The sequence below is a fragment of the Balaenoptera ricei genome, chromosome 2 (assembly GCF_028023285.1).
Source record: "Balaenoptera ricei isolate mBalRic1 chromosome 2, mBalRic1.hap2, whole genome shotgun sequence".
Taxonomy (NCBI): Eukaryota; Metazoa; Chordata; class Mammalia; order Artiodactyla; family Balaenopteridae; genus Balaenoptera; species Balaenoptera ricei.
The window spans coordinates 38,248,560-38,267,093 of NC_082640.1; the positions used below are offsets into that span (position 1 = coordinate 38,248,560).

Consider the following 18,534-nt stretch of genomic DNA (forward strand, 5'->3'; position numbering starts at 1 on the left):
CAACGTTCTGTAGTGTTAAGGCAAACGATGATAAAGGGAGACTCCCGCGGCGCTTCACCTGGGAGCGCAGCTGCTGTTGGGGTTTCTGCTTCTTGATCCGCTTTTCCGGTGTGCTCGGCTTTGCGCCAGGCCCGGGATTCTGCGGCCCCGGCCTCGGTGTCCGCATCAGCCTAACCCCGGAACCCGCCGCCCGTCCTGCAGCCTTCTCCAAGGCGTGCCGGGAAACCGGACTCTTGGTGGTCGGGCCCTTGGGCGCCGGGACATGCTTCCGGGAGCCACTCTCAGCAGCGCACCAACCGGAAGCGCCCGTGTTGTGGCGGAAGGAGATGCTCTCTGGAAGCAGCCGGTGTTGAAAGGAGCGTGGCGGGCAAAGATGATTCAGGCGATTCTGGTTTTCAATAACCACGGGAAGCCGCGGCTAGTCCGCTTCTACCAGCGTTTCGTGAGTGCGGCCGAGCTTCGTCACATCCTTACAGGGCACCTGCGCCCCCTTCTCTCTCTTTGTTCCGTACGGCGCACGCGGGCATCGCCCGCTGACCTCCTAGGGCTCCTGCCCTGTATATGTGACCTTCCCCGGACTGGGGCCAGTGTCAGGCCTTGTGTCCCACGCCCCGCTACCCCCGCTCTTTCCCACCCCTTCCTGGACCCCGGCATTTTTGTGCCATTTTTGTGACGCTTCTTGTAGAGTCTCAGGGCACTATAACTGGTGTGTGTTTGTGGAGGGGGTGTGCCTCATTGACAACTTGAATGATTGAAATCAAATTAATCTTGTTGGTTGTTAAACGCAGTTTCACGAGGAGGAAGAAATATGCAGCTTTTTTTTTTTTTTTTTTTTAGAAATATGCAGCTTTTTAATGATTTTGCTTTAGCTAACGGATTTGGAATAGTGCTTTCTTGGAATTATTTTGCTTCAGTGTAGGCTGGGAGTGCCCAGGAACTAGATACCTTTCATTACGTAGAGTTGAAGAAAGTCCGTTTGAAAGTGGGAAATGTTGAGAAATTATACGTGATAATGTGAATTTGAATTTTCCAAAGACGTTACTCTGGAAAAAATAAACATCATTATGTGCCTTCTCCCCCCCGACGTTTTATTTCTTCGTGGCTAGGTTTCAAAATGTTAAATACGTAATTGTGAAACCGTAGAGGGGAAAGTGTCAGAAAACTTATGTTCAGGCCTCAGCAACACCTTATTTTACCCTTGTGTCAAGTTAACAAAAACCTCTTTCAGACTTCATTTCCTCTTTTGTCAAGTAGAAATGAAAAAAATTTTTTTTACCTTTTTCATAGAAATTTTTAGGTAGGTTACATTTTATTATATCGATTTTATATTAACATTCAATAACACTATTCAATTTGTATTTGCATTTGTGTGTGTGTGAATTTTTCTCTCAGGTTTTTTAGTGTTATTGAGATATGTTACATACCATACAGTTCACCTTTTAAAAATACACAGTAGAATGGTTTTTAGTACTTAACAAAATTATGCAACCATCACAACAATTTTAGAACATTTTCATTATCCCAAAAAGGAACCCCCTACCCATTAGCAATCATTCTGTGTTTCCCCCTCAACTCCCCCAGCCCTAGGCAACCACTAATCTACTTTCTGTCTCTCTAAATTTGCCTGTTCTGGACATTTCATATAAAATGGAATCATACAATATGTGGTCTTTTATGACTGGCTTCTATTACTTAGTATAATGTTTTCAAGGTTCATCTATGTTGTAGTGTGTATCTGTTTTTTATTCCTTTTTATTGCCAAATTATATTCCATTTTGTGGATGCACACCACATTTTGATTGTCCATTCATCAGTTGATATTTCCACCTGTGGCTCTTGTGAAAAATGCTGCTGTGAACACTGATGTACAAGCTTTTGTGTGAGCATGTATTTTCATTTCTCTTGGGTATATATCTAGGAGTAGAATTGCTGAGTCACGTAGTAACTTTATGGTGATCATTCGGAGGAACTGCCAAACTGCTTTCCAAAGTGGCTGCACCATTTTACATTCCTATCAACAATATATAAGAATTCCAATTTTTCCACCTCCCTATCTACATTTTCTATTATCTTTTTGATTAAAGACATTTTAGTAGGTGTAAAGTGGATTCTTGCGGTTTCAAAAATTTTTCTAATGACTAATAATGTTGAGCATCTTTTCATGTCTTTATCGACCATTTGTTTATCTTCTTTGGAGAGCATAGAATTTTTATAAGACCTAAATTAGCTCCTAAGTGAAAGTTACCTTGAAAACTGCAGAGTACTAAAAGATATGAGGGATTATTAAAATGATTGAGAGATGCAAGCAATTGGTAGTCTGCTATTTTGTTGAATTAGAAATTAGGTCACCTCACCATTTCATAGTGCTTGCCCACTGACTATCACCACTTCCCTGTAGAGTCAGGCTTTGCAAGATGTTTTTGTCAGTTTAAAAAAGTGCTGATGCTTAGCATGTTTTGTATTTCTGGGTACACAGAGTTAATCCTTTACAGCATCCTGGCGTCTGTGAGCTTTCTGAACTCTTTAAATGGAAACCAGAAAATAGTGATTGATTTACTCAAGCTTACAGTGACCAGTTATTAGCAAGTTTTCATTTATCCATTTGGTAAATACAGAGAGCCATTGTATACCAGTGTAAGTCAAAGTTATGAAAAGTAATTTCTCCACAATGACATTTTCCCTGTTTTTTCCTGTTTCGTTTAAATAACTAACCATTTCAAGTCTAAATTCAATGCTGTAGAAAGAAAGGGGTTAATATTACTTGAATCTATGTTCCGACGCTTAAGGGAAGTCCAATCTGAAGGTTTTCTTAAGCTTTGCTACTCAAAATATTGTTCTCAGACCAGCAGCGTTGTTATCACCTGGAAACTTGTTAGAAATGCAGTCTCAGGACTTAGCCCAGACCTACTAAATTAAAATCTGCATTTTAACAACATTCCCAGGTGATTGATTATACATTGAGATTTTTTTTGGCCCTGCCACTTGGCTTGCAGGATCTTAGTTCCCCAACCAGGGATTGAAACTGTGCCCTTGGCAGTGAAAGCACAGAGTCCTAACCACTGGACCGCCAGGGAAATCCCATTATACATTGGGCACTGGTCTAGAGCTTTTAATTACTTTTGTCTTTTTTTTTTGGCCATGCAGCATGTAGGATCTTAGTTCCCCGATTAGCGATGGAATCTGAATCCCCTGCATTGAAAGCGCCAAGTCTTAGCCACTAGACCTCCAGGGAATCCCTACTTTTGTCTTAATGACTGATTTCTCCCTCCCACTATCCTTTTTTAAAAACCATACTTATTATGAACTTCATATGTATAAATAGAAATCAAATGTGAGTTATCAAGAGATTCCATCACAGTTGAGCTTTCTGGAGTGTAGTAAGTGAAAAAAGTGTTTATAGCTCTGCAATTGTTCAAGATTCTAATCTGTAAATAGAACATTTTCTGTCTTTCTCTGTAGTACTTTGTTGGTAACACAGCATCTTATATGTAATGTCTGTATTACCAGTACAAAAGATGGCAAATGCAGGTCTTTTTTTTTTTTTAATTTTTATTTATTTATTTATTTATTTATTATTTATGGCTGTGTTGGGTCTTCGTTTCTGTGCGAGGGCTTTCTCTAGTTGCGGCAAGTGGGGGCCACTCTTCATCGCGGTGCGCGGACCTCTCATTATCGCGGCCTCTCTTGTTGTGGAGCACAGGCTCCAGACGCGCATGCTCAGTAATTGTGGCTCACGGGCCTAGTTGCTCCGCGGCATGTGGGATCTTCCCAGACCAGGGCTCGAACCCGTGTCCTCTGCATTAGCAGGCAGATTCTCAACCACTGCGCCACCAGGGAAGCCCAAATGCAGGTCTTTAAAGCACGTACACAATTACATCTTGACTTCCTTAAAGTGTTAGACCTATTAACGTTTGTTATTTGCCCTGACATAGATGTTTTCTAGAGTAAGGCAAAATATTTCAGAACCAGGCCTTCTAGTTATTCTTTGATCTTGTATGAGAGTTTGTCAGTTCTCCTTTCCTTGGTTATTCACAGTAAAGAAATATCAGCTTACCTATCAGGATGATAATGGTTAGGGACTAGATATCTAGGTAGATATACCCTATTTTAATTCCTGTAACAGAGCCTTGTCCGTTTTTCCATAGATTCCCCTTTTACTTTTTCTCTACTCAGCATTTCTATCTTTTCTGTAAACTGGTACCAAATGTTCAGATCATTCCTAGTTTGGAAGCCCTTGCCTTCCTGTCCATCCTCACTGATGGGTTGTAGTTTTTCAGACTTTCCCACTGATTCACTTTATTTCTTTTATTCCATAGCCAGAAGAAATTCAGCAGCAGATTATTCGAGAGACCTTCCATCTAGTTCTCAAGCGGGATGACAACATCTGTAACTTCTTGGAGGGTGGAAGGTAAATGATCAGTTTTCTCCCCATACATCCACTTTTGGGTGGCCTTCATCGTTACTGCTTCTTCAGGCAGTACTCAACTGTCAGGTGAGTACCTGATGCAACTTGAGTTGAGCTGAGCTATATCTGCTCAGGGAGAGACCCAGTTCTGTTTTGGAAGCTGCTAAATGGTTGTGCTTCAGATATTTACAAGTTTGGTGCCTGGGAGGAAGGGCAGAAGAAAAGGGGAGGTAAAATGGCTTTAGGCACCTCTGCCAAATTTGGTTGCCGTTCACTTGGTAGAAATGGCCTATTGTTTGGCCTGTCCTCCCCCTTTCTGTTGGGCCCCTTCTCCTCCCTTGGCATAGAGTTTCTCTTTGATATGTTCAGTTAAGATACAGGCATTTAAATGTTTCCCATCTTCCACAGTTTGATTGGTGGCTCTGACTACAAACTGATTTATCGGCATTATGCTACCCTCTATTTTGTATTTTGTGTGGATTCATCAGAGAGTGAACTTGGGATCTTGGACCTCATCCAGGTATGTGTAGCAGGTAACGATGGCAGCCACTTCAGAGAGTTTGCATGGGATTTTTGAGTAACCATCTGTAGATCCTTTTGTCAGTCTCTTTTTTGATACTTGGGGAAAGTTGCTAGATGTCCACCAGATGGTGCTATGAGAAAGCTCCTTAGCAACCCTTAAAAACTCTTAGAGCTTTTGGATTCTTCTTCTCCAGCCCTCTCACTCCCTTGGTTTTCTTATACGAGGCTGACACCAGTTCCAATGTGTGTACTCACCCCCACCCCAAGCAATTAACTCAGTTCTCCATGGACAGTAACCAGGTGTCCCACAAATTTGCTCAATTCTCACACTGTCTACCTGGAGATAGATGCCAATCTCAAGTCCAGGTTGTCTGTCACCTGTGCTTCTGACTGACAGCCTATAGCTTGAAGATTCCCTTGATTTCCTCCTCAGGTTCAGTTTATTTGCTAGAGTGGCTCGCAGAGCTTTCTAGAGAAACATTTTACTTACTAGTTTACCAGCGTAATTTAAAAGGGTATAACTTAGGAACAGCCAGATGGAAGACGGGGAAAGGGCGTGGAGCTTCTATGCCCTCTTCAGGCACGCCACTCTCCTCGAATATCCACATGTTTGCTAACTTGGAAACTCTCCGAACCCTGTCCCTTTCGGGTTTTAAGGAGGCCTCTTTACATAGGCATGATTGATTAAATCATTGGCCATTGGTGACTGATTGAGTTTGCAGCCCCTCTCCCCTCCCCAGAGGTCAGGAAGTAGGACTGAAAGTTTCCACAATCACATGGTTGGTTCCTCTGGCAACCAGTCCCCATTCCTGGGTGCTTTCCAAAAGTCACCTTATTAACAGAACAAAAGGCACCCTTATCACTTAGGAAGTTCCAAGGTTTTTAGGAGCTCTGTGCCAGATACAAGGATGAATACCAAATATTTCTCATTATAAATTACAGTGTCACATCATGTTTTAAGATTTTTTTCAAGTATCAAACTAAATGACGTTTAAAAATGCATACTTTGTATTTTCACTTGTAATTCTAGGCTAAAGCAAAGAAACTTGATGTTTTATTTAGTCTGTGCAATCTTGACATAGGTAAACATGTTTTTTTAGGCTTTTTGAAAATTAGAAATGGCTTACAGATTTCTTTTCATTACCTTCATGGAAACTGCGATATGTAGGGACCCTATACTGGGAACTAGTAATTTAGTACAATTCCGTCATTTTGTACATGATATTCTAGATAGGCTTTAAATGACTTGAACAAGTCACTTAAGTTGAAAGCACTCAAAAGGAGCATGCATTAAAAGCTAACAACATCAATTATAGAAGACTCTAGCTATAAATTATAAACTTTATATGCTTACAACTATATTTGTTAAGATAAAATTAAAGAAGCTAAATTTAATATACCTTGGGACAAATAAATGGAAATTTTAAATGTGTATTTTTATTTCAGGTATACTACACTCTTCCAAAAAGTTATATTCTTGTACATAGCAACTTTTAAATTTTATTATTTTCTTTTAAATTTTATTTATTTATTTTTATACAGCAGGTTCTTATTATCTATTTTGTACACATTAGTGTATGTATGTCAATCCCAATCTCCCAATTCATCCCACCCTCTTTCCCTCCTTAGTGTCCATACGTTTGTTCTCTACTCTGTGTCTCTATTTCTACTTTGCAAACCGGTTCATCTGTACCATTTTTCTAGATTCCACATATATGCGTTAATATACGATATTTGTTTTTCTCTTTCTGACTTCACTCTGTATGACAGTCTCTAGATCCATCCACATCTCTACAAGTGACCAAACTTTGTTCCTTTTTATGGCTGAGTAACATTCCATTGTGTATATGTACCACTTCTTCTTTATCCATTCGTCTGTCGATGGGCATTTAGGTTGCTTCCATGACCTGGCTATTGTAAATAGTGCTGCAATGAACATTGGGGTGCATGTGTCTTTTTGAATTATGGTTTTCTCTGGGTACATGCCCAGCAGTGGGATTGCTGGCTCATATGGTAATTCTGGTTTTAGTTTTTTAAGGATCCTCCATTCTGTTCTCCATAGTGGCTGTATCAGTTTACATTCCCACCAACAGTGCAAGAGGGTTCCCTTTTCTCCACACCCTCTCCAGCATTTGTTTGTAGATTTTCTTTCTTTCTTTTTTTTTTTTTAATTAATTTATTTATTTTTGGCTGTGTTGGGTCTTCGTTGCTGTGCATGGGCTTTCTCTAATTGCGACGAGCGGGGGCTACTCTGATGAGTGGGCTTCTCATTTCAGTGGCTTCTCTTGTTGCAGAGCACGGGCTCTAGGCACGCAGGCTTCAGTAGTTGCAGTGCGCAGGCTTTAGTATTTGCAGCACACAGGCTCAGTAGTTGTGGCACGCAGGCCCTAGAGTGTGTGGGCTTCAGTAATTGTGGCACACGGGCTCAGTAGTTGTGGCGTATGGGCTCTAGTGCGCAGGCTCAGTAGTTGTGGCGGACAGGCTTAGCTGCTCCACGGCATGTGGGATCTTCCCGGACCAGGGATCGAACCCATGTCCCCTGCCTTGGCAGGCAGATTCTTAACCACTGCACCACCAGGGAAGTCCCTTTAAATGCTTTCTTAACACCTGAGTTCAATTGGACGTTGAGAGTCAATGTGGCATAACAGAAAGAGCTCAAGATCTAGAATCAGAAAACCTGGGTTTGAGTCATGGATCCACCATCTGATATAGAAATACTAGGTTGTAAATATGGAACAGACTTACAGGTACAGAGAACAAATGGGTGGTTGCCAGAGGGAAGGGGGATGGAGGTGGAGGGCAAAATAGGTGAAGGGGATTAAGAGGTACAAACCTCCAGTTATAAAATAAATAAGCCACAAAGATATAATATTATGGCTTAAGGAATATGGTCAATAATATTTTAATAGCTTTGTTTGGAAAGAGATGGTTGCTAGACTTGCCATGGTGATTGTATCATAACGTATGCAAATGTCAAATCACTATGTAGTATATCTGAAACTAACATAATATTGTATGTCAACTGTATTTCAACTAAAAAAACCCGAAATACTAGGTTGTAGAATTCAATTGTGACAATGTACTTTATATTATTGTACACTGTAGAATGCTATAGGAATGTGCATGTAATAAGTGTATTAGAAAATAAAGGTAAAATATATAGTGATAATGTATTTTTAAAATTGAGATGCAGTTATTAGAGGAGATGCACTTCAAGACAAAAGAGAAATGCATATTAACAAGGCAAAAAGAGAAGTGTAACTTTATAATGTAGTGGACATTTATTGAATACTTAGCATGCATTGGATTTGGGAAGACAGATAAAGAAAAGGTAAAAATAATAGGAACTAAGAGTTTTCATCATTGAAAAGACAATAAAATCAGTAAATAGGTATCCTAATATAAAGAGGATAAAAGTCAGAAATAGAAACCATTAAAATGTTTTAGAGGATGATATACATAGTTATAATGCCAATATATTTGAAATAGCTGACCTCAAAAAATAAATATCCAAAGACACTGAATCCAATATCAGGATGAAATAAGAAAGGTAAAATGAAAAACTGACTCCCTAATAGACTCAGTAGGTTTTAGTACAGTAAGACCTCTATTATGTAAGTTATTTTTTAAACTCAGACTAAAAAATCATACTGCTTAAGTGTATTTTATGGAGTAAATTGGTTATGATCCAAAAGCTTCTCATAGAGAAAATGTTAGATACTGCATTTTTAAAAAAAATTTATTTATTTTATTTATTTTATTTTTGGCTGCATTGGGTCTTCGCTGCTGCGCGCAGGCTTTCTCTAGTTGCGGAGAGTGGGGGCTACTCTTTGTTGCCGTGCTCAGGCTTCTCACTGCGGTGGCTTCTCTTGATACGGAGCACAGGCTCTAGGTGCGCGGGCTTCGGTAGTTGCAGCACGTGGGCTCAGTAGTTGTGGCTCGCGGGCTCTGGAGCGCAGGCTCAGTGGTTGTGGTGCACGGGCTTAGTTACTCTGCAGCATGTGGGATCTTCCTGGACCAGGGATTGAACCTGTGTACCCTGCATTGGCAGGCGGATTCTTAACCACTGCGCCACCAGGGAAGTCCCAGATATTGCATATTTTTATTGGACAGAATTATTAAATAAAATCTTAGCCAATAATCGGTTGAACCAAGGAGTCATGAGACCTGGCTCTTGTTTTGGACTCTCCCGTTAGCAAGCAGCATGGTCTTAAATCATTTAAGTTTTGTTGGCGTTAGGGTTTTTGTTTTATGTTTTGGCTCTGTGTGTGTGTGTGTGTGTTTATTTGGATTTATAAGTATACTAGGTGTTCTTTCTAGCTCTAAAATTCTTTCTCAGGAATACTGCATACTAGAAGAATTGTTTATTATGTCCAAATAGTCTTTATTCCAAGGATACAAGTCAGTTTAACAATAACATACGCTTAGAGTCTCTATTACAACAGTAAGAAAAATATAACTAATATAATTTCATCAGTAGATGCCGAGAGAAATGATTACCCAAGTTATATTTCTGAAATACTCTTAAATTGGAATTGGAAGCATTTTTACTTGATTATTTAGTGCATGTTTTCTTTATTCAGTATAAACTATTTATTGTTGAAGAAATAATACACTTATGTGGTTCAAAATTCAAAAGGCATACCAAGAGTATACAGTGAAAAACATCTTTCTTCTCTTCTCCCCCAGTCACCCAGAAACAGCCAATTTTAGTTTTAAAACCAAGAGCCAGAGCCAGTGTTTTCTCAGGGGAGAAATCTACAGGCATTTATGAAAACAAGGTGTCTCTTACTGTTTACTCTAATTTGAGCAAACATTTGTAATGAGTGATTAAAAAAGAAATGAAGAAGTAACATAGTAAAGGAGGAGAGAGGTAAGTTATTACTGTAAGAGAGCCTGATTATGTACCTAGTAAACCTTAAAAAAAAAATGGGGGGAGATTGTAGCAAGTAATGAATGATACGAGCAAAATGGCAGAATATGAGATCAATTCGTCAAAATTGAATTTCCTATTTTTTGTGAAAACAGCTAGGAAATTCATAATTAAAGAAATTTCACTTATGGTAGTGACAAAGGATATTTAGTGTTTGGAAATTAACTTAGTATGGAATACTTGATATTGATTCCAATAAAATTGTAAAAAGCTTTGTTTGTTTATTTATTTATTTATCTGGCTGCGCCGGGTCTTAGTCAGAGCACGCGGGATCTTTAGTTGCTGCATGTGGGATCTAGTTTCCTGACCAGGGATCGAACCCAGGCCCCCTGCATTGGGAGCATGGAGTCTTAGCCACTGGACCACCAGTGAAGTCCCTAAAATTGTAAAATTTTAAAGGAAAAACATAAAGGAATACTTGAAATCAGTGGAGCTACAAGCCCTCCCCTTACTGGGAAGAGTTGAGCAAAGATGACAGTAGTAATCGATAGATTAAATGGGGGACCAAGTATAAATCCAGAAGATCTTTTTTCTTTTTAATTTTTTTTTGGCCATGCCGCACGGCATGCGGGGTCTTAGTTCCCCAACCAGGGATCCAACCTGTGCCCCTTCCAGTGGAAGCGCGGAGTCTCAACCAGTGGACTGCCAGGGAAGTCCCAATCCAGGAGATCGTATAGAACTTGGTAAAGAGAAAGTTTATGAGGAAAAATGAATGGCCAAGAAATGCAAAAGTATGTTCTGAGGGAAGAAGGGCAGTAATGAGTGACTGGCTTCACTAGGCTTCAGAATATATAATGGTTGCAGATGAAATTATTATCTACCTAGAAAATCCAAAGCAATCAACTGGAAAACAATTAGAATTAGCAATATAGTTCAGTAAGGGACTGGATACAAGTTTAATGTATAAAAACTAATAGCTTTCCCTTAGCAATAATAAGTTAGAAAATATAATATTTAAAAGGGGCCCATTCACAATAGGAAGACGCTCCTTAAGATACCCAAGAATAAATGTAAAAAATGTTAAGTTCTATATGAAGAAAACTTAAAATTCTACTGAAAATATGATAAAAGAGCAAAATAAATGAATAAAACATACCCTTTGCCTGTGGAAAAACCTTTTTAAACTGTCAGTACAGTTGACCCTTGAACAACACAGGGCTTAGAGGTGCTGACCCACCATGCTGTCGAAAATCCCTATATAATTTATAGTAGGCCCTCCTGTATACCCAGTTCCTCTGTATACACGGTTCCTCCATATCCGTGGTTCTGCATCTTCAGATTCAACCAACTGGGGATTGTATAGTACTATAGTGTTTACTATTGAAAAAAATCTGAGTGTAAGTGGACCCGCACTGTTCAAACCTGTGTTGTTCAAGTGTCAACTGTACTTCCAGCTTATAAATTACTGAAAACCCAATCAGAATCCCAATAAGATTATTGCTGTTTTTAAAATAATTTTTATTGTGAAACGTATATACAAAAACTACGGAAAACATGCCTATACAGTTTGAGGAATGCCAATAAAATGAAACTCTCACCCAGATTAAGAAATAGTACATTGCTAGTACCTCAAAGCTCCCGTATGTCCCTCCTCAATTCCGTCCGCCTTGTTCATTGCATCCTTCTTCAGACTTTTTAAAAAATATTTATTTATTTATTTTCCTTTTTTTCTTTTTCTTTTTTTTTGGCTGTGTTGGGTCTTCATTGCGGCTCATGGACTTCTCTCTAGTTGTGGTGTGTGGGTTTTCTCTCTCTAGTTGTGGCACGTGGGCTCCAGAGTGCGTGGGCTCTGTAGTTTTTGCAGCACGTGGGTTCTCTCGTTGAGGCACTCGAGCTCAGTAGTTGTGGCGCGTGGGTTTGGTTGCCCCATGGCATGTGGGATCTTAGTTCCCCAACCAAGGATCGAACCTGCGTGCCCTGCATTGCAAGGTGGATTCTTTACCACTGGACCACCAGGGAAGTCTCTTTCTTCAGACTTTTAAGTTGATCATTGCTTTGCTTCTCTTTATAGTTTTATCATGTGATGTATATTCCCTAAATGATACTTTGTTAGTTTGGAAAAACTGAGTGTAAGTAGTTGTGTAACGAAAGGATAATTTGCCACTACTAGATGAAAGCTCCCGCAAGAAGATAAGCTGAACAGTGTCACCGTCTGGCTTCAGTATCCCTGAGGGTTTACAAGAGGCCTTTCTGAGGAAGTCTGAGGGCAAGGTCATGTGAGTGATTCCAGGGAAACTTAGAGCTCACCGTAGTTGGGGCATTAGCCTCTGGCTGTCTTGGAGGAACATGACAGGAGGAATGGACCACTGCATTTTCTGCTTCTCACCTTTCATAACCTCTGTATTTCAAGAGTAAATCGAACATTTCAATGGGGGATGGGTAAAATGAGTGTTCTCAGCTGATCCAGGCAGCAGAGCAGTAGAACAGATACTAGATGGTTTGATTGTTTCCATTTTCCTTTTTTTTTTATTAGTTTGATTGTTTTCATTTTCCTTTTTTTTAATTAACCCAAATAGAACTACTGTAAGTCTTTATGCAAATTGTTGTGCCTGTTCACACCCCAATGAAATTCCTGGATCAAGGGATTAATATTTCTAATTATAATGCATGTTGCTAGATAGATATTTGGGAAGGTTATATTAATTTATAATGCTTCCAGAACTATATGAGTTTATGTTTCTTCCTAACTCCAGCATTGAAATACGTCATTTTTAATTTCTACTCGGAGGTGAGTGGTACCTCACAAATGTCTGAATTTTTATTTTTATTAATCATGCCAACTTTTCCCATGTGTGAATTTACAATGTTCTTTTTCATGTAAACCTTTTGTAATAGAAACATTTGTCCAGTTAAGTCTAGTTCCTGGTTTATAATATAATATTTCATCTATTGTAAGATACACATTTTTTCACACTTTAATAACTAACATGAGGATGTATATTACAGTAGATGACATCTTACAGTTACAATTGACAGCATTTTTTTCTTTGTTAGTACAAAAATAATGGTTTGTCTTACAGTCAATGAAAAAGTAATTCTTTGTATATTTTTATTTATTTTAAAACTAACTTTTTTCTAAACGATTCTATTAAATGTAAATAATCCATTTATACCTCCCCTTGTTGAAGAAACCTTAATGTATAATATGTTAAGTTTAGAGTAAAATCCAAACTCCCTATCACAACCTGCAAAGCCTGACATGGTCTGGCTCCTTTGTCTCTCTCTGTCCGATCTCACCATATACACTGTCACCTTCACTCTAGCCATTCCAGCCTCCTTTCTGCTCCTCAGGTCCAAGTACATTTTTGCTTCAGGGCCTTTGCACCTGTTCTGTCCACTGGAGTGCTTTTTCCCAGGTTTTTCACTCTTCAGCTCTTCAAAAGACTGGCTTCTTCATTTGTGACTCAGCTCAAATGTTAATCCTCAGAGAGACTTTCTTGACACTGTTTGAAGTAACCCCCATCGCATCATCCTATTTACTTCCTTCAGAGCACTTGTGACAATGGAAAAGATCTTGTTTATCTGCCTCATTCTTCCCACACCCAGAACATAACCCAGGCAAGAATGTGACTTGCTGACTGAGGTATCCCCAGAGTACACCCGTGTGTGCCTAGTACACAGTAATCACTCGCTATTTAGTGTTTACTCTTCACTTTGTTCCACTGAGTTATGTTTCTCTTTCTGTGTTAGTTTTGCACTGTTTTACTTGTTGTTAATGTAGGTTCAGGGCTTCCCTGGTGGCACAGTGGTTAAGAATCCGCCTGCCAATGCAGGGGACACGGGTTTGAGCCCTGGTCCGGGAAGATCCCACGTGCTGCAGAGCAACTAAGCCTGTGCGCCACAACTACTGAGCCTGCGCTCTAGAGCCCGCGAGCCACACCTACTGAAGCCCGCGTGCCGCAACTACTGAAGCCTGCGTGCCTAGAGCCCATGCTCTGCAACAAGAGAAGCCACCGCAATGAGAAGCCCGCGCACCACAACGAAGAGTAGGCCCCGCTCCCCGCAACTAGAGAAAGCCTGTGCGCAGCAGCAAAGAGCCAATGCAGCCAAAAATAAATAAAAATAAAAATAAATTTATTAAAAAAAAAAATATATATATATATAGGTTCATATCCCTAGTAAGAGCAGTTATTCCCCTTGCGTGCGGTTCTTTTTCAGAATATTCTCCGATATTTATAACCATTTATTCATCCTTATACATTTTTGAATAATTTGTAAAGGTCCCAAAAGTCCCTGTTGGATTTTAATTAGAAGTGAATTTAAAGTAGCATTTCCTTGCATTTATTCATTCCTTCTTTCAAATCTTTCATTACAGTTTTGTTTTTCAAAAAAGGTCCTAATATCTCATGGTTTATTCTGGAGTTTTAGGATAGTAAGCTTTTATTCATCATTATATTCACAAATATTTCTTTACCATTATACAACCGTCCCTCTAATTCTTAGATTACGCTGTTCATTATTTGCACTTCAGCATAGTTGAAACTATCCACTTTTATGTTTATCTCCTCTACTTCTTCACTAGTCATAAGTTTATCTTCCAGTTGGGACAAAATTCCAAATCATTTGTTTTCAGTTTAAAAATGTTTTAATAAGTTTTTAGCACAAAGATTATTTAAATCTTTTTAACACACACAAGATTTATTTCAGTATATTCTGAGATATGGAACTGAGTTTCTTTTTCTCTGTATCATGTTCCAGTTTCTTCAAATTATTCAGTCTCCCATTGTTTTGCTACTTCTAGTTTAACTTAAATTTCTGTATAAATGTAGGCCCCTTTGTGGAATTTCAAGTACATTGTTTGGGGTTTTTTAAATTATACAAGTAGTACCTGAATATATTCTTTTTATTAAAAAAAAGTAAGGTTTTTTTTTAAACAGTTTTATTGGGATATAATTCACATACCATACAATTTATCCATTTGAAGTGTGTAATTTAGTGGATTTTAGTATATTCACAAAGTTGTATAGCCATCATCACAACCAATTTTAGAACATTGTCATCACCCCAAAAAGAAACCTCTTACTCATTATAGTCACTTCCCATTTCCCTCCAACTGCCTCCTCACTCCAGCCCTAGGCAACCATTAATTTACTTCCTGTATCTATAGTTTTGCCTATTATGGACATTTCATAAAAATAGATTTGTATAATATGTGGTCCTTCTGGACCACAGAAGGACCACAGAAGACTGGCTTCTTTAGCATAATAGTTTCAATATCCATCCATTGTTGTAGCATGTATCAGTATTCCATTCCTTTTTTTTATTATTAATTTTTATTGGAGTATAGTTGATTTACAATGTTGTATTAGTTTCTGCTGTACAGCAAAGTGAATCAGTTATACATATTATCTACTCTTTTTTAGATTCTTTTCCCATATAGATCATTACAGAGTATAACAGTAAATTTATTAAGTATAATGGAGAAGTCCTCCCCCTTAGCATTCATTCCCCTCTCATATACCACTCCCCTTTCTAGAGTTAGTCACTATTAAGTCTTTTAATGCATGTACACACACACACACACGTGTCACATACATTATTTAATTTTTAAGTAAAAAGTAATCTCACTACATACATAGTTCTGCAACTTGCTTTTTTAATCACTTATAAGTCTTGGAGCTTTTTCCACTTCATATATGCTTTTTAGTGATGCATGATTTTCTACAATATTAATATATCATAGTCTTTTATTTATAATCTTTTATTCAATACCCTACCTGTGGGCATTCACGTTTCTCCCAGTTTCTTCCTATTGCAAATTATTGTGCAATGATATCCTTGCACATGCATCTGTATGCACGTGTGTGAGTTTCTTTAGGATAGATTCCTAAAATTGGAATTGCTGCTTTAATTAAAGATGTGTGCTTTTTAAATTGTTAGATAGTGCCTGATTGCCTCTCCCTAAAGTCCTATTTCCCCATAACCTTACGAGTTTTAAATATTAAGGATATTTTCAAATGTTTGCCATCTTATGGGTGAAAAAATAGAAATTTGTTGTTTTCCCTAGCTTTCTTGAATACTAGTGAGGCCGCATATCTTTTTTTTTTTTAATTTATTTATTTATTTTTGCTGTGTTGGGTCTTCGTTTCTGTGCGAGGGCTTTCTCTAGTTGTGGCAAGCGAGGGCCACTCTTCATCGTGATGCGCGGGCCTCTCATTATCGCGGCCTCTCTTGTTGTGGAGCACAGGCTCCAGACGCGCAGGCTCAGTAGTTGTGGCTCACGGGCCTAGTTGCTCCGCAGCATGTGGGATCTTCCCAGACCAGGGCTCGAACCCGTGTCCCCTGCATTAGCAGGCAGATTCTCAACCACTGCGCCACCAGGGAAGCCCGCCACATATCTTTTACTGTTTACCAGTCATTTTGTATTCGAAAATGTCTGACCATAGCATTTGTCCACTTTTCTAATGGCTCATTTGTTTTTTAAAATCTATTTATTTATTTATTTTTAAATTTTTTGGCTGCGTTGGGTCTTTGTTGCTGCACGCGGCCTTTCTCTAGTTGCGGCGAGCAGGGGCTCCTCTTCGTTGTGGTGTGCGGGCTTCTCATTGAGGTGGCTTCTCTTGTTGTGGAGCATGGGCTCTAGGCACGTGGGCTTCAGTAGTTGTGGCACGTGGGCTCTAATTGTGACTCACAGGCTCTAGAGTGCAGGCTCAGTAGTTGTGGTGCACGGGCTTAGTTGCTCCACGGCATGTGGGATCTTCAGTTGTAGTGCATGGGCTTAGTTCCATGGCATGTGGGATCTTCCCGGACCAGGGCTCGAACCAGTATCCCCTGCATTGACAGGCGGATTCTTAACCACTGCGCCACCAGGGAAGTCCAGCTCATTTGTTTTATTCATTTGTAAGCGTTTGTTTTTTTCCTAGCTTTATGGATACTAATCCTTTTCTATTATATTTATTGCAGATATTTTCTCCTAGTCCATTTATCTTTTAACTTTATGTAGTTAGGTTTGCTTGTCTTTTTTCTTGTAGCTTGAAGGTATATAAAAATATTCTCCAGTATTGCCATTGCTTTTTTTTTCTTTTGAGATAACCATTTTTATTATCACCACCCAGCTTATTTGTGCTTGATTATGTAGCACATTGGCCAGATTGTCTAAAGAAATCTACATAACATTTCTTTCATTTTTCAAGAGATGAAAATAACTGTAAAAAGTTAACAAAAGTACACAAGACAGTGGACGCAAAAAAATCTGTGTGTGAGATTTTATCCCATCTGCAGCTTTTATATATTTGAAAAGTAGAATTCATGAGCTAAAAAATATTGTCCTATCAAAGTTTGTTTTTTTGTTTTTTTTTTTAATTTTATTTATTTTTGGCTGCGCTTTGTCTTCGTTGCTGCGCGTGGGCTTTCTCTAGTTGTGGTGAGCAGGGGCTACTCTTTGTTGCGGTGCGCCTGCTTCTCATCGCGGAGCACGGGCTCTAGGTGTGCAGGATTCAGTAGTTGAAGCACACGGCCTTGGTAGTTGTGGCATGTGGGCTCAGTAGTTGCGACATGTGGGCTCTAGGGCACGCGGGCTTCAGTAGTTGTGGTGTGCTGGCTCAGTAGTTGTGGCTTGCGGGCGCTAGAGCGCAGGCTCAGTAGCTGTGGTGCAAGGGCTTAGTTGCTCCGTGGCATGTGGGATCTTTCCGGACCAGAGATTGAACCCATGTCCCCTGCATTGGCAGGTGGATTCTTAACCGCTGCACCACCAGGGAAATCCCCTCCTATCAAGTTTGATAGAAGTAGATTTAACCTGATTACAATATTAACACCAGTATCATTGATTTAATAGTTATAAAAAATGATGTTTTTCTTTTTTCCCCCAGGTTTATCAAGGTATAATTGATGTATAACACATAACATTGTGTAAAGTTAAGAGGTATAGTGTATTGACTTGATATACTTATATATTGCAAAATGATTACCACCATATCAAACTAACATCTCTTATCATGTCACAAAATTATCATTTCTTTTTTGTGGTAAAAATCATATTTTTCAATATACTAAAGTCAGCATGACATCCATGCAAATTAGAATGCTGGCTGTTTGGTGCGCAAAGACCTGACTTAAGAACAAGAACTCTGTAAGTCCCATACTTTTTTTTTTTGTTTTTTTTGGCTGTGCCTTGTAGTATGCGGGATCTTAGTTCCCCAACCAGGGATCAAACCCATGCCCCCTACAGTGGAAGCACAGAGTCTTAACCACTGGATCGCCAGGGAAGTCCCTCCCATACTTTAAATGTGTGATCTTTTTCAACCTGTATCCATTCCTTGCATTGAAGATGTGAGACCCAATCCTACTCCTCTTTGTGTATGAGTTTATGATCTTTTCGTACTGAGCATCTAGATTTCCACATACTACTTCCTGTTGCTTCAGAGTCTTGTAACTTTCTTCATCAGCTGAACTATATCCAGTGTTTTCCTTTTTATTTCTGTTCAGCCAATTTCATTGGAGTCACAGCTGCCATGTTATAATAGCTAAATGTGGCTATTCTGATCTCTGCCAAAGGTTTAGCTTGTGGGGCTGCCCTTTGAGCCTCTGTAGCTACCTGAGGAGTTACTTGTGTTCTTGATGGCAACAGGGCAGCAACACTGAGAACAGAATCTCCAGTAGCTGCAGCTATTTCTTCTTGTTTTTGTTTTTCCACCATTTCCTTTTCTTGTAATTTGTCTGCCCTTTCCAACCTTGT

At 39.2% G+C, this 18,534-nt stretch overlaps 1 protein-coding gene across 1 annotated transcript in view; it reads left to right on the forward strand.

The window, feature by feature from the left end:
- The first annotated feature begins 319 nt into the window (after positions 1-319).
- Positions 320-18,534, forward strand: part of AP3S2 (adaptor related protein complex 3 subunit sigma 2) — a 55,210-nt gene continuing 36,995 nt past the window's right edge. The window contains exons 1-3 of the mRNA XM_059912485.1: positions 320-442; positions 4,317-4,408; positions 4,814-4,925. Of these exons, the coding sequence (XP_059768468.1) occupies positions 374-442; positions 4,317-4,408; positions 4,814-4,925 (273 nt within the window). The 5' untranslated portion in view covers positions 320-373. The remainder of the gene's footprint in view (positions 443-4,316; positions 4,409-4,813; positions 4,926-18,534) is intronic.